This window comes from Halichoeres trimaculatus, unplaced genomic scaffold, assembly GCF_033239565.1.
Source record: "Halichoeres trimaculatus isolate MK-OKI-2021-1 unplaced genomic scaffold, fHalTri1.1 fHalTri1_scaffold_3, whole genome shotgun sequence".
Classification (NCBI taxonomy): Eukaryota; Metazoa; Chordata; class Actinopteri; order Labriformes; family Labridae; genus Halichoeres; species Halichoeres trimaculatus.
In genome coordinates, this window is record NW_027437181.1 from 1,797,214 (window position 1) to 1,818,344 (window position 21,131).

The 21,131-nt window shown below is 42.3% G+C and overlaps 1 protein-coding gene across 1 annotated transcript in view; it reads right to left on the bottom strand.

Moving 5' to 3' along the window:
- ddb1 (damage-specific DNA binding protein 1) overlaps positions 1-21,131 on the bottom strand; it is a 94,886-nt gene that overhangs the window by 66,124 nt on the left and 7,631 nt on the right. The window contains exons 7-12 of the mRNA XM_074667033.1: positions 14,674-14,832; positions 13,585-13,668; positions 9,898-10,014; positions 1,159-1,261; positions 384-459; positions 197-305 (exon numbers count right to left, since the gene is read on the bottom strand). Coding sequence (XP_074523134.1) covers positions 197-305; positions 384-459; positions 1,159-1,261; positions 9,898-10,014; positions 13,585-13,668; positions 14,674-14,832 — 648 coding nt within the window. The remainder of the gene's footprint in view (positions 1-196; positions 306-383; positions 460-1,158; positions 1,262-9,897; positions 10,015-13,584; positions 13,669-14,673; positions 14,833-21,131) is intronic.

Below are 21,131 nucleotides of genomic sequence, written 5' to 3' on the forward strand. Positions count from 1 at the left end.
GGGAAAGGCCACCGTTGAATTATTAATTTCTCTAATTAAATTTGAATTTGTGAAATTAGATGCCATTTCTGCTTTAAGCTTGGGTTATACAAAGTCTGTTAATTTGAAGAGAGCAGGGTCAAAAAGGATTTCAGAGCTCTACATGTACATGTTCTCTACATGTGACATGAGTGTTTGTATGTGTTAGGATACGAACCTGGATGAGCTGCTGGTGCGCCACGTTGCCGCAGTAAAACGTCTGCTGGTTGTCAACAAAGCCGGGGAGTTCGGTCTCCTCAACTTCCTCTCCGCTCAGCATCAACACTCTGGGGAGAGACGCGCTCTTAAGATAAGATTAAAACATTCAGGATCGACTCAGGGCTTATCGCGCAGGCTGTACTCACCGTGTCTGACCCACGAACGACAGCACCAGCATGTCGTCCGTCTCTCTGCCAGCCTCAGAGCGCAGCGGCCACAAACCTGTGAGGGAGGGTGTTTGGGAAAGTAAAAGTTAGTGAGTGCCTCATTCTGCAGAGCAAAGAAACAACCTGCAGCTGATTTTTCACCATTTATCACATGTTAGCATGCTGCTGAGAGACGTGCCGGCGCTGATCCCTCTCAGAAGGCGATTGATTGGCTGAGTGAATAATTACCTCTCATGAAGAGGCCGGGGCAGGAGGCAGCAGCTGAGACTTTTAGGGCAGAGCCGGTCAATAAACAGCTGAGGCTTAACAAGTGTGAGCAGACCTGGACCCGGCCTGTGTGTCTCATTTAAGCCTCAGAGAAGTCTTTGGAGAGGAACCTCATTTTCCGAGATTAAGAGTTGTCTGCCATCATTACGGCTGATGGCATTCTTCAACCTGACACTTTACTATCGCAGACACTGCAGTGCCTGTTGGTTTACTTAATGAAAACAAATGTTCCCAAATTGGCAATTCTCCCGCTCTTTTGAAGGTACCGAGCCAAGACCTATGACACCCGAGCCATCTGCCCAGACTCTCACGCCGAGCGGAGACCGGCAGCAGCTGCTGTCTTGGCACGGCGAGGCAGATGCAGACAGATGTGCAGGTTTAAACGGTATCACTGTCTAGTCGGTGGAAGATTAAAGTCCCGATAAAGTCAACACTTGAGACGGTGCGGCGCAGGAGACACAGACATATGTAGACAGTGCACACACACCTTTGATTCCTGGGAGGTCGATGCTGGCATGCTCGTGAATCCCGATGCCGTTGCGGATGATACGGAGCGAGCCCTCCTTGAATGCGCCTGAGCATGTCACCAGCTGAGAGCAGGACAGAGACAGAGACATGGAGACAGTCAGAAAACCCTGAAACTTAGACACTCCTGATGTTTCTACCAGACAACATGGGAAATGTTTTATAGTCTCATTACTGGGATGTGTAAAAATAACATCCTCAAACAGTACTTCACACAAATTACTCAGAGATGGGCTGCTGAGATCAGGTAATGATCACAGTGAGTGAGATTTTAAACACACTTTGAGCTAACTGAATCAAGTTGGAGAAAAAAAAATAGAAAAAAAAGAGTGCAAGCTGAAAAAAATATCTCTAAAACTGTGGTTGTCACCAAAGATAGAACAACAGGTAGCTTGACGTTGGAGCTCCCCCTAGTGACAGGGTGTAGTATAAGTCTTACAATCTGCCTCCTCCAACACAAAAAAGGGAATATGGTTCAAAATTAATGAATCTTAAAGAGGGGTTATTGTGCAAAAACTTAAGTCTTATCAAGTGTTTTTGTCTTACTTTAAGTAAAAATTGTCTTTTTATACTCAATATAAACCACATTCAACTGTTAAGTCCAGAAAATGTCTTGTTTTAAGTTATGTAAAGACAAAATGAGGTATGAATTGCTTGTAACAAGCAAAAAAAATATCTACAAATGGAACAAGAGAAATTTTCTTGAAAATTAGCTTGAAACTACAATAATGTCTTAATACAACTTGTTTTTCTCTTGTTCCATTGGCAGATTTATTTACTTGTTACAAGCAATTCAGACCTCATTTTGTGTCTTTAAATTGCTTGAAATAAGACATTTTTCTGGATTGGTCTAGTAAATTTGGCTCATATTGAGCCGAAAAGGCGATTTTCTTCAGAAAATAAGATAAAAACACTTGATAAGATTTCAGTTTTTCCAGTGCTGTAATAGTTTTACATTAAGTTACAGCTCAAAGTTCAGTCTTTGTCTGAAATGCTTTGTTTAAGGCCGCGTTTACACAACCCCAAAAACGGTCAAATCTGATAACATTTCTTTGTATTTTGGCCTTGCGTTTAGATGTGACCGTGTTACGTTTTGACCAAAAACTGAAACTTTTGAAAACGCTCTCCAGAGTGGAGAGTTTTCAAAACGCTCCTCCATCCAGCCTCGTATAAACACAGAGCAGAGCGTTTCAGGGTGAAAAACTGACGTCACAGCATGCGCACTTGCTGTTTCAGGTGAAGGTTGCACAGCCACTACTTCCAGTTAAGCCATTCTGGTCCAGTTGGTGGCGGTAATGAGCCTCAAGGTTGGATTGCCAACCGTCTCACACAATAAAACGGCAGAAAAAGAAAGAACAGCCACAACAACGATGGCTGATTTCCGAGTGGCATATATACACACACATATCCACATCTCCAACTACTGGCCTGGCATGGCCACTACATCGTGTGACTTGTCCTCTTAGAGTCGTGTGAACGCGGGTTGTTTTCACACCGTCTTCATGTAAATGCAGGTGGCTTTTCGAAACGCAAAGGAAGAATCTTTGCGGGAGTCTCCGTGTAAACGTGGCCTTAGCTTCTGTCTCTTTAAGGCTCCACGCTCCAAAACCCCCCTTCCTCTGATTGGCCAGATCTCTACAAGCTTGTTGTTAAGCCATTCTGGTCCAGTTGGTGGCGGTAATGAGCCTCAAGGTTGGATTGCCAATGTTCATGTAAATGCAGGTGGCTTTTCGAAACGCAAAGGAAGAATCTTTGCGGGAGTCTCCGTGTAAACGTGGCCTTAGCTTCTGTCTCTTTAAGGCTCCACGCTCCAAAACCCCCCTTCCTCTGATTGGCCAGATCTCTACAAGCTTGTTGTTAAGCCATTCTGGTCCAGTTGGACCAGAATGGTCCAAGCTCTACAAGCTTGTTGATGGAGCTATGGGCAGATCTTGGTGTTTGAGGCTCACCCTCCCAACATGTCATGAATCCATTGGGAGTTTCTGGCACAAAGACATCATTTCAGCAAGTTTCTTTAAGATCTTGTGCTATTTTTAGAGTGGACCATTTTGATTGGTTTACAGACCAATTTAAGGATTTCTACAATTGATGAATGTTAGAGGTTTTAAAAAATGTAGGTTTAGTCTGAACATCCAGTATTGATACTTCATATCCCATGATTAAATATGGGAACGCATCATACGCCTCTTTAAGAAAATTAAATGTGTGTTACAAACTGTGCCAATAAATCATTTGGTCAGTCTCACAGACAGTACAGAAGCCAGAACAATGTAATGATTAATATTTATGATAAGAGGATGTTTATTTTCCAGAGTTTAATGCATATTTCTGATCAATGCTGATGATGAATGGGGTTAACCGGAGCAATAATTGATTCATCTTTGGCTGAAAAACCTGAGTTTCACTTCTCACAGAGCTGCGTAAAAAGTTCTCCACACACAGGAGAGACGCCTCAGCCTCGACCTCGCTCTGCATCATTTCATCAGCACTGCACTTGCCTTAAATAAATACTGCTGAATATCTCAGTCAAAAACTGTTTCTTTTTCACGACGCCCACAGCATTCATACAGTAGACGGACAGTTTTCGCTGCTGGAAATGTAGCTAGTTTGCAATTCAAGCAACTGCAAACTATTTCAAATGACTGTGCTGGTGCCTGGAGGAAATCTGATTTCACAGAGCTCCAGAGACATAAGGAACACCACAACAACTCAGAGTCTTCTTCACATTATACTCTACCTGCATTAAAAGGTGTAAGTCTGAATATCAGTGGAAATGGCTTTAAAAACAGAAAAGTGTTAAAAAATTAAAGCTGCACGCAGCGTTAGACGGCTCCTCTCATGCCGGTTTCACCTCCACTGTTGAGGTTTAATCCCTTTCTGACTCACTAAGAGGTATCACAGTTAAGGTAATGTATCATTTTTCCCTGCTCAGTCACATGACCAGCTGCACGGAACTCTCAACCATTGTGACATCATCACCAACTGCTGCCCACTCAGGAGTGAAACTAACAGAAGTTTTGGAAACAACTCCTCATAGATGCCTCAATTTTGGCCAAATCTCTTTAAAAATAACACATGTTTTAAGCAAATTTTGTCGGGAATCCATTCATGACACTTTTAAAGCTGTAAGACTTATACTTTTTTGGGAAGATGCCCAAATGCTGCAGCGTGTGTGAAGCTGGATCCTCTTCTCCCATTCATTCAAATAGGGGGAGCTGAAAGGGCTTCTTTTGGGTTCACCGACTTTGAGGGCTCGTCAATTGAAAACTGTTTGAGAAACAAAAAATTCCTACAGAGGTTTTGTAAAGCAGGGTCCACCCTGTCATCTGAGCAAATTTCAAGTCGATACAATTTATGGCCTAGGAGGAGATAACTTCTGGCCCAAAAATGTGGCCTAATTTTTTTTTGAAAATATTAGAATAGCAGTACATTTTTTCAGGAATCCATTCATATCATTTTTTAAGCTGTACCACTTTTACTTTTTTGTGCAGAGGCCTAACTGCAGCAGCTTGTGTGGAGCTGGATCCTCCTGTCCCATTCATTCTAATGGAGGGAGCTGAGAGGGCTTTCTTTGGGCTTCACCTACTTTGAGGGCTCGTCATTCGAAAACCGTTTGAGAAACAAAAAATTCCTACATGACTTCTGTAAAGTAGGCTCCACTCTGTCATCAGAGCGAAATTCAGGTTGATACCACTTATGGCCTAGGAGAAGATCATTTTTGTAGAAGGGCCTAATTTTATTTTGAAAGGCAAATTGCAGGCTTCCAGTTCGAGATAGGTTGGGGTGTTTCAACAAACATTTTGGCGTTGGGTTGATCTCTTTCTGACATTCCTACAGCCATTGAGAGCTGTTTCAGTGTGCCTAGGTGGCACTAGAGAGCACATTTTGGTATGTTGTGGTCAGTTTTTTTACATCAATTTTTTTGCCAAATGCCAGTGTGTGCCAATTTTGATGAATTTTAAGCAAGTCTAGGGGGTGAAATTAGAGCTCAAAGACTGGAGGGAATAAAAAGAAGAAAAAGGAAACAGGTAAAAAACAATAGTGTCCTCTCCCTTCATGCGAAGACCTTAAAAATATATCTTTAATTGTCATCAGAGTGATTAACTGAGGCAGCTCTTTGTTTATCTTTGGTTTTTTTGAGTGACAATAACTGAAGTTTTAGAAACAACTCCTCATAGATGCCACAATTTTGGCCAAATCTCTGCAAAAACGAGACGTTTTTGTAAGCAAATTTTGCCAGGAATCCCTTCATGTCACTTTTAAAGCTGTAAGACTTTTACTTTTTTGTGTAGAGGCCCAAATGCCGCAGCTTGTGTGGGGCTGGATCCTCCTGTCCCATTCATTCTAATGGAGGGAGCTGAGAGGGCTTCTTTGGGGTTCACCGACTTTGAGGGCTCGTCATTCGAAAACCGTTTGAGAAACAAAAAATTCCTACATGACTTCTGTAAAGTAGGCTCCACTCTGTCATCAGAGCGAAATTCAGGTTGATACCACTTATGGCCTTGGAGAAGATCATTTTTGTTTGAGGCCCAAAAATGCGGCCTAATCTTATTGTCAAAGGCAAGCTGAAGGCCCCTATACAATTTTGTGTGTGTCAATGAGAAAAACATTTTGACGTTGGTTTGATCTCTCCACGGCACTCCTGCTGCTATTGAGAGCTGTTTTAGTGTGCCTAGGTGGCGCTAAAGAGCACATGTTGGGGGTATATTTTTTTTAAGTATATCAAAATCTTTGCCAAATGTGAGGTGTGTGCCAACTTTGTTGAGTTTTTGGGCATGTTTAGGAGCTGCAACTAGAGCTCAAAGACCAGAGGGAACAAGAAGAAGAAGAAGAAGGAAACAATAGTGTCCTCTCTTTTCATGCGAGGACCCTAAAAACATACCTTTAATAGTCCTCTGAGTGATTAACTGAGGCAGCTCTTTGTTTAGGTCATTAGTCGTAGTATTAGTCACTGTAATTGTTGACCTTAAGAGTAAAAGCAGCCTCCCTCATTGAAGCTCACTGTGGTCTCAGTTTTAGTGTCACACAGAGTCCAGGTTATGTAAGGAGTCACAGCAGGAGTCAGGGTCATGGCAGCAGCACCAACAGTTGCAGTGATGCAGGATTTGTGCAGCCCTATCAGCTTATAGTCGAGCCAGCTCAAACATGGCGACGGCGCTAACACCCGACGCCCTGAAGGTAAATAACTCTGGTGTCTGTGCTCTCTGACTGGAGAGCATCAGGATGTTTTTCCATTCATACGGTCATGGTTCACTAACAGGATTAATACCAGAGAGCGCATAATCTCAGCCTCCAACACCTGCCACCAAAAAGCTTCATCCTAATGGAAATAACCATTGTAAACCTGGCAACTCACCTAACTCCCCCGCGCTTGTTCTCAGATGCCCTCATATTCTCAGTGACACACTCAGGGGCCTGTCTGCACTGTGACAATCTGCATGGAATATATTTCATCCAGGGTTTTTGATTTATGCAGGTTTTATCAGTCACAAACCCCAATGTGGTTTTCAGCAGCACATCTGTCAATGTAATAATTTGCCTGCAAACCATGCTGTCATATTTTTCTGGCTGTGCTCGTCCTTTAGCGTGTGCATGAATCCTCGGCGGTGTTAAATGTCTTGGAATTTGTCCGCACTAATTAACCGGGCCAAATTCTCGGAGGATTTTCAGCAAATGGTTCATTATTTGCACAATTGTTTTAGTATTTGGGTCTGGGGCTCAGCAGGCTGGAATGAGCTGGAGTGTGTGGCTGAATGCTGTCAGGGGCTGATTGTGTGCTGGGCTGGACCCAGGCTGTGGCTCACAGCTCGAGTGGACCGCTGCCTTTGGATCTACATCCAAGTACCCTGAGGCCTGGTGTCGAAATCTGCCAACAAAACCTTCTGTACTCTATCTCTCTCGTTACTTTACTGTTTCATCCTCCCCTGCCTCACTGGGTCCACACAAAGGAGGACAAACCATCGAATCAAAAAACGGTTCTGTCAAATACGTTGATATGAGTATCAGGGGCTTGTAGTAAAAGATTCGCCAGAGCAGGGGTGTCCATCGTCACAGACTGATGACATCACAGCTCACCTGCCCCTCAGGTGTCTCTGATCCCAGATGATCAGTGGTCAGTTTTCTGCAGTGTTACGTGCAGCATAAACATCAGCAAACTCTGCTTTTGACCAAGGGACATGATCTCCACTAGGGGGCACTATGGGGGAAAACGTCAGGATGGTTTTATGGCAGGATCAGGATCTGGATTTAAATCAGGATTGTTTTTCAGACATTTTTAAGATATCTTGGGGGAGATTTTTCATGCCTTTAATGCAATAGTAGAGGACAGTGGATAGTAGGGATGGGTACCTTTCACATTTGAAATGATACGATACAGATGCCTGGTACCTGGCAATCGGTATCAGTACTCAACGGTACCAATTTTGAGTACTTTTTTGTGTTTGAGTGATATAAGATATCAATCTATTTCAAAATAAAAAGTTGTTTTTTATTTTCAATTTTACACATGTATTCTTTGATACATGTCCTGTGCACTCCGTACCAGTTCTCATTGTAAATTTTCACTGTCAAAAAAACAATCTTTGTATATATTGCTCCAGTATAAATATGTAAATAGTAATATTTTACTACTTTTCTATATTTCTTTATTTCTTCATATTTCTTCAAATTTCTGATTTTATATTCTATTATCATATTCTATTTTTAATTGTTATCGCATTACTGTACTTTGTTTTTTTTTGTGAGCTGCTGTGGCAAAAAAAAATTCCCCAAGGGGGATCAATAAAAGAATATTCTATTCTATTCTATTCTATTCTATTCTATTCTATTCTATTCTATTCTATTCTATTCAATGCTGTGTTCATGTCCAGCATGGAAAATCTCCTACTCTTCCACTCCCTCACAGTCAAAAGGATGTGTTAAGGTACCTAAACATGGTACCATTTGATCTTTCGTGAATAGGGACCCGGTACTTCTGACAGAATTTGGTTGGTACCTATAAAAGTACCTGATTTGGTACCCATCCTTAGTGGATAGAGCAGCAAATGGGGCGAGTGTGGGGAGCAACATGCAGGAAAGAGGCCACAGGCCGGGATTGAACCCAGGCCACCTGCCCAAAGGTGAGCCTCATGGAGCGTGGACCTAAACCAGTGTTTCTCAAATTTTTCCAGACCAAGGACCACTTATTCCCCCAGAAAACTCTTGCGGACCACCACGAGCTAAATAGTCCCAGAACAACACCCCAGAGAACAAACTCATATACTATAAACTTGAATCATACATGCTACAACTTGCCAGGGCTGCAACTAGTGCTGCACGATTCGGGGAAAAGGTGCGATTTGCGATTAGGTGGACAATATTGCGATTGCGCTTGCGATTTAATAAAAAAAGTTGTGTCATGATGAGTCTACAGACTTGCTTGGTTATCATGGAGAAAAATCTGAATTGCATTTGCTGACATTGCGATTGCGATTGCAATAATCCTGCAGCCCTAGCTGCAACTAATGATTATTTTGAAAATGGATTAAACGCCAGTTATTTTTATGATTAAAATTTTACATTTTATTTCTTTAATTCCCTTTATTCAGATATATTCTCAAAGCTGGGACGCGATGTACCGGAGTAGAAGTACTGGATCAGGACTCAGTATCAGCAGATACTCAGAATCAAAGGACTTGGACTCAGGGGCAAAAAAAAACTGATAGGGACACCCCTAATTACTAAATATACCTTGGTTTAGTTTGTGCTCTTGACAGAAAATGTAAATATACTCTTCATATAAACATGATAAATTTCAGTGCCATATTTAATACACTTGAACAAACAGAGCCTGTGTTATATTTAGTTTTTCAGCTGAGGCCTTATGGGAAAAAACAGGCTGAGAAAATGTAAATATTCAGAGTGAAACATTTTTCATCTTCAGCTGTTATTGTTACTTTATTGATGTTGTCTGTGTGATAATTTAAAGCATAAATCAAGAGAGCTCCAAAGCAACGACAGATGTAGAAAGAGTTTTGATTTATGTTATAGACAGAAAAATGTCTTCTGTTCCCTGCGTCTTTGTTTCCTTTTCAACTTGATTTAATGTATTACCTTGGAAACTAGGAGGACACAAACTGACTGTTCAGTGAGAGTGATTTTGGTACACAGATGTAGCAGCAGAAAGTGATGGATTGAGCTTTCTGCTTTCTTGCATGGAGACAGGAAGTCAGCTGAGGTTTGAAGCACTCGCAGCATCAGATCACAGTCCAGCTTCATGAAACTGGGATGTTAAACTTGCAATAAGAGGAGATTCAGACTAAAATCACCCAGACTGCACATAAAGAGGCAGAAAAAGCTGTGTTTTTGATGTCAGCGAGAATCTCCCGAACACACCGCACCCCGCTATTCTGGCCAGTGGCGGGTTTGTTCTGTGGTATGTTGCGGCTTTAATTCTGCTGACAGAAACGTTGTTAACACGACATCAGTGGTACGAGCCCAGATTCCCTGAAGGCTGAGACAAAGTGGAAGACAGAAAGGAAAACACGGCGGCACAGACCCACCAGAGGCTACAGAGTGAATCTGTTGACTGTTAAAAGGCTTTTTGGTAATCACCGTGTCATGTCTACAGCCTGTGGCAAACATCCCGAGGAGAAAGAAACCAAAGACGCTAAAAGGAGAACGTTTAAATCACTGATTGGAGGACTCAGCGTTTGGTTTGTACCTGGCCCTGGCCTTGTCTCTCCAGGTCGACCACGCACATGTCCACGATGGGCCCCAGGTTGGTGAAGGTCTCCATCACAGCCACGAAGGAGCCCTGGTCATTGCTGTCCACGCTGAGCTGCACAGAAACAAAAAAACAAAGGCTATTTAAAAAAAATTAAAGGTGGAGGAAGGCACAGCAAACTGAAGAGACTGACCAATGTTAAAAATATGAAAGCATGTATAAAAAATGGTTTATTTATTTCAACAAACCTTAAAGATGCATTGGAAGAACCACATGTACATGTTTCAGATCTATTAGCTTTATACCACTGTCACTATAGCTGCGTTTCCACCAAGCAGTACGGGTCGGTTCAGTACGGTTTGGGACGGTTTGGGACAGTTAAGTCTGATCCCGTGTGCGTTTCCACAGCAAACTGTGCCCTCTCGTGGTGGGCGGCGTGTAAGCCGCATGCTGGAAGCCACAGCTGGTAAACAATAGCGCGACGCCGTAGCAGCTTACCCCGCGATTAAATCCAACAAAGAAGAAAACGCGACACAGTAAACAAAGAGCACGGATGGAAGACATACAGCATTTCGTCCTCTCTGTGATTTTCATGTAACTCTCTGTTACAAAGTGCAATCAAGCTTTGTTTCAGAGAAGTCTGTGAGCCGCAAGGAGAAATGCAGCCGCTGTCGGGGTGAGTGACGATTCTTTTGACCAATCAACCGTCTACAGTGTGTAGCTCCACCTCCCGAGAGCGGATCGGTTCAGTCTGGCACCCATACGAAAGAGTCCCAAAAAAGTGGGACGGCTCGTCTCGGTTTTTAGGGATCCGTCCCGGGATGAGTCTGTGGAAACGCTGCTAAAAGCGCACCGTACCGAGACGAACCGACCCGGACTGCTTGGTGGAAACGCGGCATATGAGCCTCTGTGCAGGGGCGTGTCCAGACTTTCAGACTGGGGTGGCACAGTTGGGGTGACCAGGGTGTGCACATGTACAGATTATTACCATTTCTCCTCTCTAACTTCTCTAACTTCACTCTCTACCTTAACAAATATAAGTAAATATGACTGTATAGATATTATATTCAACAATGTTTTCAGTGCAAAAATGTGTTATACATCGATGTGCGTCAGTTAGTCTAATAAATTTAAAGCAGTTTTTAAGCCCAGATTAAAAAGATAAACCTTTAAGAACAGGCACTTTGTTTTGGAAATGTTTCATTTTTGTCATGTTTGGGTTTAAAATGTTCAATTTTAGCTCAGTGAAACACTTTAAACACTTGATAGATTTTCTTTGTCTGTATAATTGTGCTTCAAATAAAGACAAACAATTCTCTACTTCAGAGGCTGTTTACATGACAACGTTTTTAGGGTGAAACACAAAAGTATTGTTGCTTTTTGGCCTCGTGTTCTTCTGAAAATGCTGCCGACACCATTGCCGTGTCAACAGTAAGCCGCTCCACTTCGAGCATCAAACAGTCCAGCAGTATCGTTGTTAGGATGGTGGTGATCTACCGTGTTGATCTTGTTCTGCTCAATCTGCTGAATCTGTGACTGTCTTTAACTAAATGAGCATCTGTTGCTCCACTTCTGCTCTTAGCATTCACCAACACACCAGATGATCGGCCTAACTCTACTTCAGAGGAGATCTACAAAAAGCAGCTTCTGGACAAGACAGTTGTAGCTCCACCTACAGACATGGCATGCTCACTACAGTGTTTTCAGCCAGTTGGCGTTTCTGTGTTAACACACATGCGTTTTAGTGTCTTAGGTTTTGTTGTGTAAAAGGGGCCTTATTCTTGTTTAAAAATCATCATCCTGAAATGAAGGTCATGGGAAGCAATAAAAAGATGACCTGATGGCATTTCAGGTGGCGGAATTAAAAGTTTGGGTGCACCTAGATTTTGTGCTGGTGCAACCCCCCAAAAAAGTTAGGCACCAGTCAACCAATGCAAAATGTTGGTCTAAAGCCCTGTTCATACAAATTAAGCATAAAAAGTAAAGTTATTGGTGTTTGATAGAGTATGTATTTGTTGTAACACTTCTTCATAGCAATATTTGTTTCAGTGTTGAAAGTCTATTTCAATTTTAAAATTGAATTTCAAAAAGGGATTTAAAAAATCTATTTCAAGAATCAGGGTATCTGCTGAAATCCTGAGGTTAATTTCAATACCTTTTTAAGACTTAAAAAAAATCTTTCTAAAAGTTTTAAGACCTATCGCAACTTTAAAGTGATACTCCGGGATGGAACAAGTTGGGTCCTATCACAAGGTTTAGGGCAGAAATTATCCCTACAGCAGTGTTTTTGTGCAGCAGAAGCCCAGAGCGCTCACACCAAACACCCCCTCCCTGCTCCTCTGCCTGTTTCCTCTGCACTCAGACGGGGCCATATTTTACTTGACCAAAAACACAAATAAACGGACTCCCACTGAAAAACTCTGATATCGGTCTGCATGTACGCTTTATTTAGAGAATTTTCAGCGCGTTACTTTCACACAAAAACACAGCTAAATAAGGCTCTAGTTCTCATCGTGTCGTAAAACGGCGCTACCTCCGCTGCAGAGCCACAGCTGGCTACGAGGCGCTCGCCGCTTAGTGTATCAGTCCACGCGCGGCGTGCCAGATATAAACAAACACAGGTAGTCTGCCAGGACGAAGAGACACGATGAGAACTAGAGCCTTATTTAGCTGAGTTTTTGTGTGAAAGTAACGCACTGAAAATTCTCTAAATAAAGCGTGAATGCAGACCTATATCAGATTTTTTCGGTGGGAGTCCGTTTATTTGTGTTTTTGGTCAAGTAAAATATGGCCCCGTCTGAGTGCAGAGGAAACCTGCAGAGGAGCAGGGAGGGGGTGTTTGGTGTGAGCGTTCTGGGCTTCTGCTGCACAAAAACACTGCTGTAGGGGTAATTTCTGCCCTAAACCTTGTGATAGGACCCAACTTGTTCCATCCCAGAGCATCACTTTAAGACATTGTTAGCAACCCATTTTAAACAGTTGTGGTTTGCATTTCAACAGAATTGGGGTAAGCTGAGAAAGAATAAAGCTTAAAAGAATAAATTAAACTAAAGGCAGTTTGACTGTCAGTCCTGCAACAAGTAACAGCAGTTAATCAAGGCCAATTCGCTGAAAAAAAACAATAACTTATTTCATTATTATCAAAATTTAGAAGATGAGCCTGAGATTGTGTAATTTGCTTTCTATCAGCTTCTCTGTGTTTATCGGCATGTCATTGATGACATGTAAGCGAGCGGCTCTGAGGTGATCTAGATGGACCTGCATGGTTCATTGTCTAAAATCCTGCATGTCCATCTCGTCAAGCTCCAACAGCTGACAGCTTCACTGGCCAAATGCTTAACAGCTCAATCAGGGGACAGTCACGATAACGAAAATAGATATTCATGGATATTTTTGGAGTGAAAGCTTACCATTAAAACCACAATTAAGACTTTTTAATAATTTTTAAGGGTCTTAATTTTCCCATAATTGATTCATCAACTATTATTCTTCAACTATTAAGACCCTGCAGGCACCCTGAGAGTGTCCCGGCCAGGACAGCAGCGGTGAACAGGGTTTCAGACGTAGGTTAAAACAGTCATAGATCATAACACAATGAGCAGCAGAGCCGGGTTTGAGGGTTTTACGCATTAAAAAAATTGACTAAATCCTCTCAGAGGTGTTGAACCGTCTGCTGCTGCTTACCTTGACCAGCTGAGAGTCGCCCAGTCTGGAGCCCACAAAAACCACTCCGTTATCCAGGTAGGTCAAGCACTCAGCGATGGAGGTCTGCAAAAAACAAAGAGACGAACAAAGCACATTCATCTCTGGCCCCATTCCTGAATCAGTTTATCACCTGAAAAGATTTTAATCAGAAACTTTAGAAATAAATCTGTCGTCTTCTAGTTATTCTCACTCTTCTGTTTTCATCAAAGGTAAAAAACTGCAAAAACTAATGTCATATAATGATGTAATAAATTTAAGATCAGGTTATTTCAAAGGAGGGGAATTTCTTTTTTGACCTTTAATACAGCACATCAATGACAGAATGAAATAATTGGCAGAAAATGAAGAAGTGATAATTAAACATGTTTTATAACCCAACTTTGCAATTATCTGAAAGCATTAAGAGAAAGGTCAACGAGAAAAAACGCGAACAGTGACGGCACCACGCTCCCATTGACCTCAATTCAACTTTGAAGTGTTTATCTGTTTGTTTCTGATGTTATAGTTACAGATCATCAGCACAGGTTTGGTGTTTCTCTCGTTTTACCACTTCACAGTGACGACAGGTTTTACTGAGATATTCTGAAGCTGAGTAGCTGCTGCCTGTCGGCGAAGCAGGCTGCACCAAACAATAAAGTTAAGACTGATTTAAAAAGCAATCTGTCTGGAGCTCAGCAGTCCTACTCTCCCAGATTGTCCCCGGCTCGGGCGTCACTCCCCAGGCTTGAAAGAAAGCGTTTCACCTTCCCAGACGGCTTGGCAAGTCATCACAGGAAGGTGCCACAGGCCAAAAGCTTTGCATCTTTACCACGAGATTTAGCTCCCAGCACATTATTGACATGCAGTGATTGTCTAAACCAACTAAAGAGGGATTAGTGACACGCTGGCAAGCACGCAACAAAGAGGTGGGAGCGTTTCGTCTTCTATACGAGTGCATCAGCTCCTGTCGGGGCTGTAAAGAAGTTAAAGTCGATGGTAACAGGGAGAGCGGTGACAGAGACAAGCATCAGGAGGGAAATCAACGAGCGGCAGAAGGAGGTGGAGTCAGAGACACAGAGACGGACGGACCTCTCCGAGCAGCTCCACGTGCAGGTCTTTGAGCGCCACCGTGCCGTCCATTAGCTCCTCTTTCTCCAGCAGCAGCATGAACAGACGCCCCTCCATGTCGCCCAGCAGGTAGCGCGAGCCGTTGGGGTCCACGCGGTTGTGACATACGATGGTGCTTTGCTGCAACACAAAGGAAAGAGAAACAAATCATTGCACATGGCTCCTGATCATGCAGGAGGCTCGTCGTCGTCATCGTTGTCTCAGATGCGTGCGTCTAATTACAGCCACCAGGACCTGTCTTCATAATATTTGCTTTGTTGGCTCTCATTACGAAACGCTCTCTGAGGAGATCCCCCAGCGTACGGCTTAATCCTGACTCTCACAGCTTCAGACTCTTCAAGTTCTGCCTGACAAGAAAAGAGCAGATTAAACAAGTCTGCCTGTCGTTCTGTCAGGATCCAGCTCGGCACAGGAGGAGCACAAAGGCTCCGGCGTGAGGAGAGGAGCTCCACGCTGTCCAGGAGCTTTCATTTCTCTGACTCCAACAAAGTCAGCTCCTAAAGCAATGAGGCAAATAGTGAAAACAGGGTGTTTTTTCCTTTACAACTCTTTCTTTCCTATTATAAAAGCCTTTTAGAGCAAAGGAGTTTTTTTGATCAATAAACTATTACTCGAACATGAGCAGTGCAAATCTCAAAAACGTTTTCATATCTTGTCAGCGCTCTTAAGAGAACAAATCGTGCTATGTTAGTGCTGTATCTTAAGTGGCTGAAACAGCTCTTTCATATACCTGGATTCACTTAAAAGCAGACACAGTTTATGCCGCTGCAGATACACCTTTAACTCTTTAACTGAGAGTTTCTTCCCTTGTCTTAAATGTGAGTTTCTCTCAGAGTCTGAGGAAAAGTTGCTTCATAGTTAACGCCAACTCTGGCCTGGCGTTGTATTATGGTCTGCATGTCAGTGTGTGTTTTATTTGCTACAGAGCTGACGGTGCCCTGGAGGACTCTGTGGAGGAAGCACATAAAAGGAAAAGCTAGAATATGCATATCTGGCAGCAGCAGTTGAACAGCGGGGGTTTGTCTGCTGGAAGTGGGGTGCAGGGGAATCAGAGCATAATCAACTATCTGGAGACAAAGTTAAAGGGGAAGTGTTGATCTCCTTTTTCTCTGCCTTCATCAAAACAGATCCTAATCACACTTTAAAATGAGATCATCAGCACCAATATAGGTTATCACTGATATCACGGATTGATCTACTGCACGTCGAAGTCTCTATGACAACACCACGCCGCATGATGAAGTTTAGTAGAGAGAAGAGAGATCTGTGTTTTTATCTGGTGAAAACGATTTCTGTGATTTATTTTGTAGTGATGGTGGACACTGGAGCCTAACTGTCAGACAGAAAAAGGACAGAAAAGCAGAAGAAAGAGAAACAGGAGAGAGATAGAGCACAAGCTAAGGGCTAACAAAAACTAAAGGCTAACACACCAACTACAGGCTAAACCACAAACTAAAGGCTAAAACACAAACTAAAGGCTAACACACAAGCTAACCACTAAACATAGGCTAAACACTCAAACACAAACTAAAGCCTAAACACTAACTAAAGGCTAAACCACAAACTAAAGGCTAAAACACAAACTAAAGGCTAAAACACAAACTAAAGGCTAACACACAAACTAAAGGCTAAAACACAAGCTTAAGGTTAAAACACGAGCTAAGGCAAACACACAAACTAAAGGCTAAAACACAAGCTAAAGGTTAAAACATGAGCTTAAGGCTAAAACACAAACTTAAGGCTAAAACATGAGCTTAAGGCTAAGACACAAGCTAAAGGCTAAAACACAAAAAAACACAAACTAAAGGCTTAAACACAAACTAAAGGCTAAAACACAGGCTGAAGGTTAAAACATGAGCTAAAGGCTAAGACACAAACTAAAGGCTAAAACACAAGAGAAAAGTTAACACATAAACTAAAGGCTAACACACAAGCTAAAGATTAAAACATAAGCTAAAGGCTAAAACTACAAATTTTAGGCTAAAACACAGGTTAAAGGCTAAAACACAAACTAAAGGCTAAAACATGGGCCTAAGGTTTAAACACAGGCTACAGGCTGAAACACGAGATAAAGGCTAAAACCCAGGTTAATCTGTTTGTGCAAACGTTGCCTCCAACCCACAGTCAGCAGTTATTCTGCAGTGGTCTGTTCAAACTTGAGAGTCTATCAATAAAATGAAGAGCCAGGTTACGTTAGCTCTGCTTGGTGAGGTTGGAGTTGGTAGATGAGCTCTGGTAGGACAGAACCAGGATTCACTAACGTTACACGTTACAGACACGTCTCAGAGCACTGGGCTGTGAGGAGAGAGAAATATAGCAGCTGCTAAACTACGCTACAAACTGACAAAGTTAGCTTGTTGTCAGGTTTCAAAGCGTAGCTCTACCTAACTGTTGATAAATACCTTACCTCTAAGCTTAGCTGGTAAAAGTTTTCTTGAACAAAGATTTTTTTTTCTGATGTGATCTCCATTTATTTTCAAAACAAACACATGCCTTGTTAAAAGTCACACCCTCACGACACTGTGTGTGAGACTCTGGGCCAGAAGTGGCGAGGCAATCCATTAAAAACAGATCCTCCCACAAAACTACATTTGGACTGTGCATAAGCTTCTCGTTTAATAGAAAATGATACAATTTGAAGATGGAAATTGTTCAAAATGCAGGATAAGAAATAATTTGGGGCTATAAAATGTTGTTTGCATGTCAAAATAACCTGTATATGAAAAACTATCCAGATAAAATCCAGATCCTGCCATGACAAAACTCACTTACCTTCTGGTATCAAGAGACGATTGAGGAACAGGTTCAGTTTGAAACGAGGCAATCCATTAAAAACAGATCCTCCCACAAAACTACATTTGGACTGTGCATAAGCTTCTCGTTTAATAGAAAATGATACAATTTGAAGATGGAAATTGTTCAAAATGCAGGATAAGAAATAATTTGGGGCTATAAAATGTTGTTTGCATGTCAAAATAACCTGTATATGAAAAACTATCCAGATAAAATCCAGATCCTGCCATGACAAAACTCACTTACCTTCTGGTATCAAGAGACGATTGAGGAACAGGTTCAGTTTGAAACGGCATACTAACTCAAAGAAACTCATCACAGACTTTCACTTTTTTACTTTTACTCCCTCAAAGACTCACTCTCAACAACAGCAGCCTAATCGCACCAGGTTAGAAAAACCTCAAAGACCCATTTTCCAACCAAAAAACATCTTAAGAGCCTTAGACCTGAGTTTCTAAGGAGCCCCGGCCTCCTGTCTCCGCTATAACTAAGATAAGCCGGCTAGAAGAGTCGTCATGATTGGACTTGTATTAAACTCACGCAGCGTGACTGAGCTCTCCTTCAAAGGAAGGTATTGTTTTTGTCTTCTGTAAAAGACAGAGTCAATTTCTCACTTGATTGAGCCTTTACAAAACTTATTTTCTCAATCTGCTCACTGGTGATATTGCTTACATCTTTTGTCTGACGACAGATCCACTTTGTTTTCCCCCAGCCTGCAGACTCTCTGTGCTCTGAAAGGCAGCTAATTAGCTGGTTAGACTGAACAAGTGAAACCAGTCAGCTGGCCCACTTAGCACCAGTCCCAGGAAGACGATGTACGATGAGTTCAGGCACTTTCAGGAAACCTACGAGCAGCAGAACGTTTGGAGTTTCACTTTTTTCCTTCTCTGCTGCAGAGTGACAAGTTATTAATGCGCTGCCAAAGTGTTGTCATAAATCAACGGACATGCTTCTACATTTCCTGACACTGCTGAAAGGAGAGCAGAGTGTGTGAGCTGGATGCTAATTAAGCAGAAGGTGTGAAGAAATGTCCGACATAAAAACTTCATCTTCATTTAGAATTAGGCGCCATTAGTCTCGCAGCAGCAACAGATGTCCTGCTACATCTTCCCTCAAACATCTGCTCGGCGATGTTGGGCAACGCTACGGCAGGAAGTGTAACAGAGACGGGACAGCTTGCAAGACGAGTGCAACCAATTCTCTTACAGGCTGTTTGTGGAGCGGCCGATCTGCAGGACACAGATATGAGCTGCAGCCTGTGATGAGACAAAAGAAGACTCTCCAGTGTTTGAACGATAGCCGTGCTGCATTTTTACTCCTAATGGAAAAGACGTTAAAGGAAGAGTCTGCTCATTCATCTCCTCTGGGCTTTTATACATGTGTGTCAGTGTCTGTGTCTGCCTCAACCCCTTCCTCTGCCAGGATGTTGATGTTTTGGTTGTTTTGGGACGTTTCTGGGCGGAAAGAAGGCATGATTTCATCAGCCAATCACAGAGCAGCCAGTGCCTAAGTGACTTTGCGTGTTGATTAGGGATGGGTACCTAATTAGGTACTTTTATAGGTACCGACCAAATTCTGTCAAAAGTACCAAGTATGGACTCAGGTAAAACCAAAAGGTACCATGTTTAGGTACCTAAACACATCCTTGTGACTGTGAGGGAACAGAAAAGTAGGGAATTTTCCACGCTGGGCATGAACACACCATTGCAAGGTTATATATCGAAAAATAAATGTTACATTGAATTTTTTTTATATTTCATTAGTAAACAAATTGATATTCTCTACCACATAAACACAAGAAAGTACCGAAAATCGGTACCGGTACCGATTGCCAGGTGCTGGGCTTTGGTACCGTATCATTTTAAGGTGTGAAAGGTACCCATCCCTAGTGTTGGTGGCGAGTGGAAGAAGCTAATCAGAGCAGCTACGATAGCTGACGTCACACAGAAAATAGATAAAGCTTTTCCTAAACGAAGGTGAAGCTTGGCTTGACTTTCACTCAACTTTCAGGAACTTCATGACCCGCACAGGATGAAGAGCGACGCAAGTTAGCTTTCTGCTAACCAGGTAGCTGTGATTAGCTTGTGCTAACATTAGGGATGGGTACCTTTCACACCTGAAACGATACGGTACCAAAGCCCGGTACCTGGCAATAGGTACCGGTACTCTACGGTACCTATTTTAGGTACTTTCTTGTGTTTATGTGGTAGAGAATATCAATTTGTTTACTAATGAAATATCGAAAAAATCAATTTAACATATTTATTTTTCGATATATAACCTTGCAATGGTGTGTTCATGCCCAGCGTGGAAAATCGCCTACTCTTCTATTCCCTCACAGTCACAAGGATGTGTTTAGGTACCTAACATGGTACCTTTTGGTTTTACCTAAGTCGATACTCTGTACTTTTGACAGAATTTGGTTGGTACCTATAAAAGTACCTAATTCGGAACCCATCCCTAGCTAATGTGCTAATTCAGGTGCATTGCTCTTGAGTCTTCCCCCTTGTAGAAACGTGACGCTACAAGTGGTTGCTTGGCTAGTGTGTGTGTTCACGTAGTCACGGTCGGAGGCTGTGGGTGTGTGCTGCAGCTGGCACTGAGCCCAGGAGGAGGAGCCCAGTTTGAATGATGTGTTTATTAACAAGTTTCCAAAATTCCTGCAGATCCTGCATTAGTTTTACTCAAGTTTTCTGGATGCTTCGTTGAAAGAGTCTTACTTTTCTGATGATCTGAAATCTATTTGTTTAAAGACGTCAGCTGTAAGAGTTGTTGAGTTTCTGCAGAGTGTTCGGAGCTTTATACAAGCAGACGATGCATAGTCCAGATGTAGTTCAGTGAGTTGTTGCTAGATAGTTTGTTTTCTTGTGCACTTGAGAGTAAATGTGAACATTCCCATTATTTATGACACGATTCATTTCAGTGCTGTAAATAAAACACTGTTCGATAAAAGCTGGGATCCGTTTGAAAATGGACCTCGGACCTGACTCAAACTGAGCCTGTGTTAGATTCAGTTTTCCACAAAGGGGCTCGAGCGTATTGATCTCATATTAAAGTGATAAGTCTGCAGCATTGCTAATAACTCAGGAGGACAGATTTTTCTAGGATGAAGATTAAAAAAAAAGCCCTCAGCTCGGGGCTACGACATCTGAGCAATTTAAAATGTTCTTTCTAGAGTTTCTGAGGCCACGGGCCACCACAGGCAGCGGGACGGAGACAGAACATCCTCTAATTATAGAAGCAGGATGCCGCTGAGGAGCTCCTCTGGGTCCTGAGCTTTGTTAAATAAGAGCAGAGCGCTGCAGACAACAGCTTAATCTTGTTAAGATAACACTAAAGGCGGTGGAGTACTGGGAGCAGAAGTCATCATCGCGGCTGTTACAAACCCGCCTTTAAACGCTATTTCAACATTAATCACGAGGTTCATAACGAATTAACTCCAGCATGTACACCTCAGGGTATCCTGAGCCAGGCAAAGTGTGAATATATTCACATTATACAGATTCTGTTGACACTTTCAGCAACACCATTTTTATTTAACTGCGTTTTATCAGAGAGTTATTCATGTGGGACTTCACTTCTTATAAAATGCCCTTTTATCTGCACAACATTTAGCTGAGCTTCCT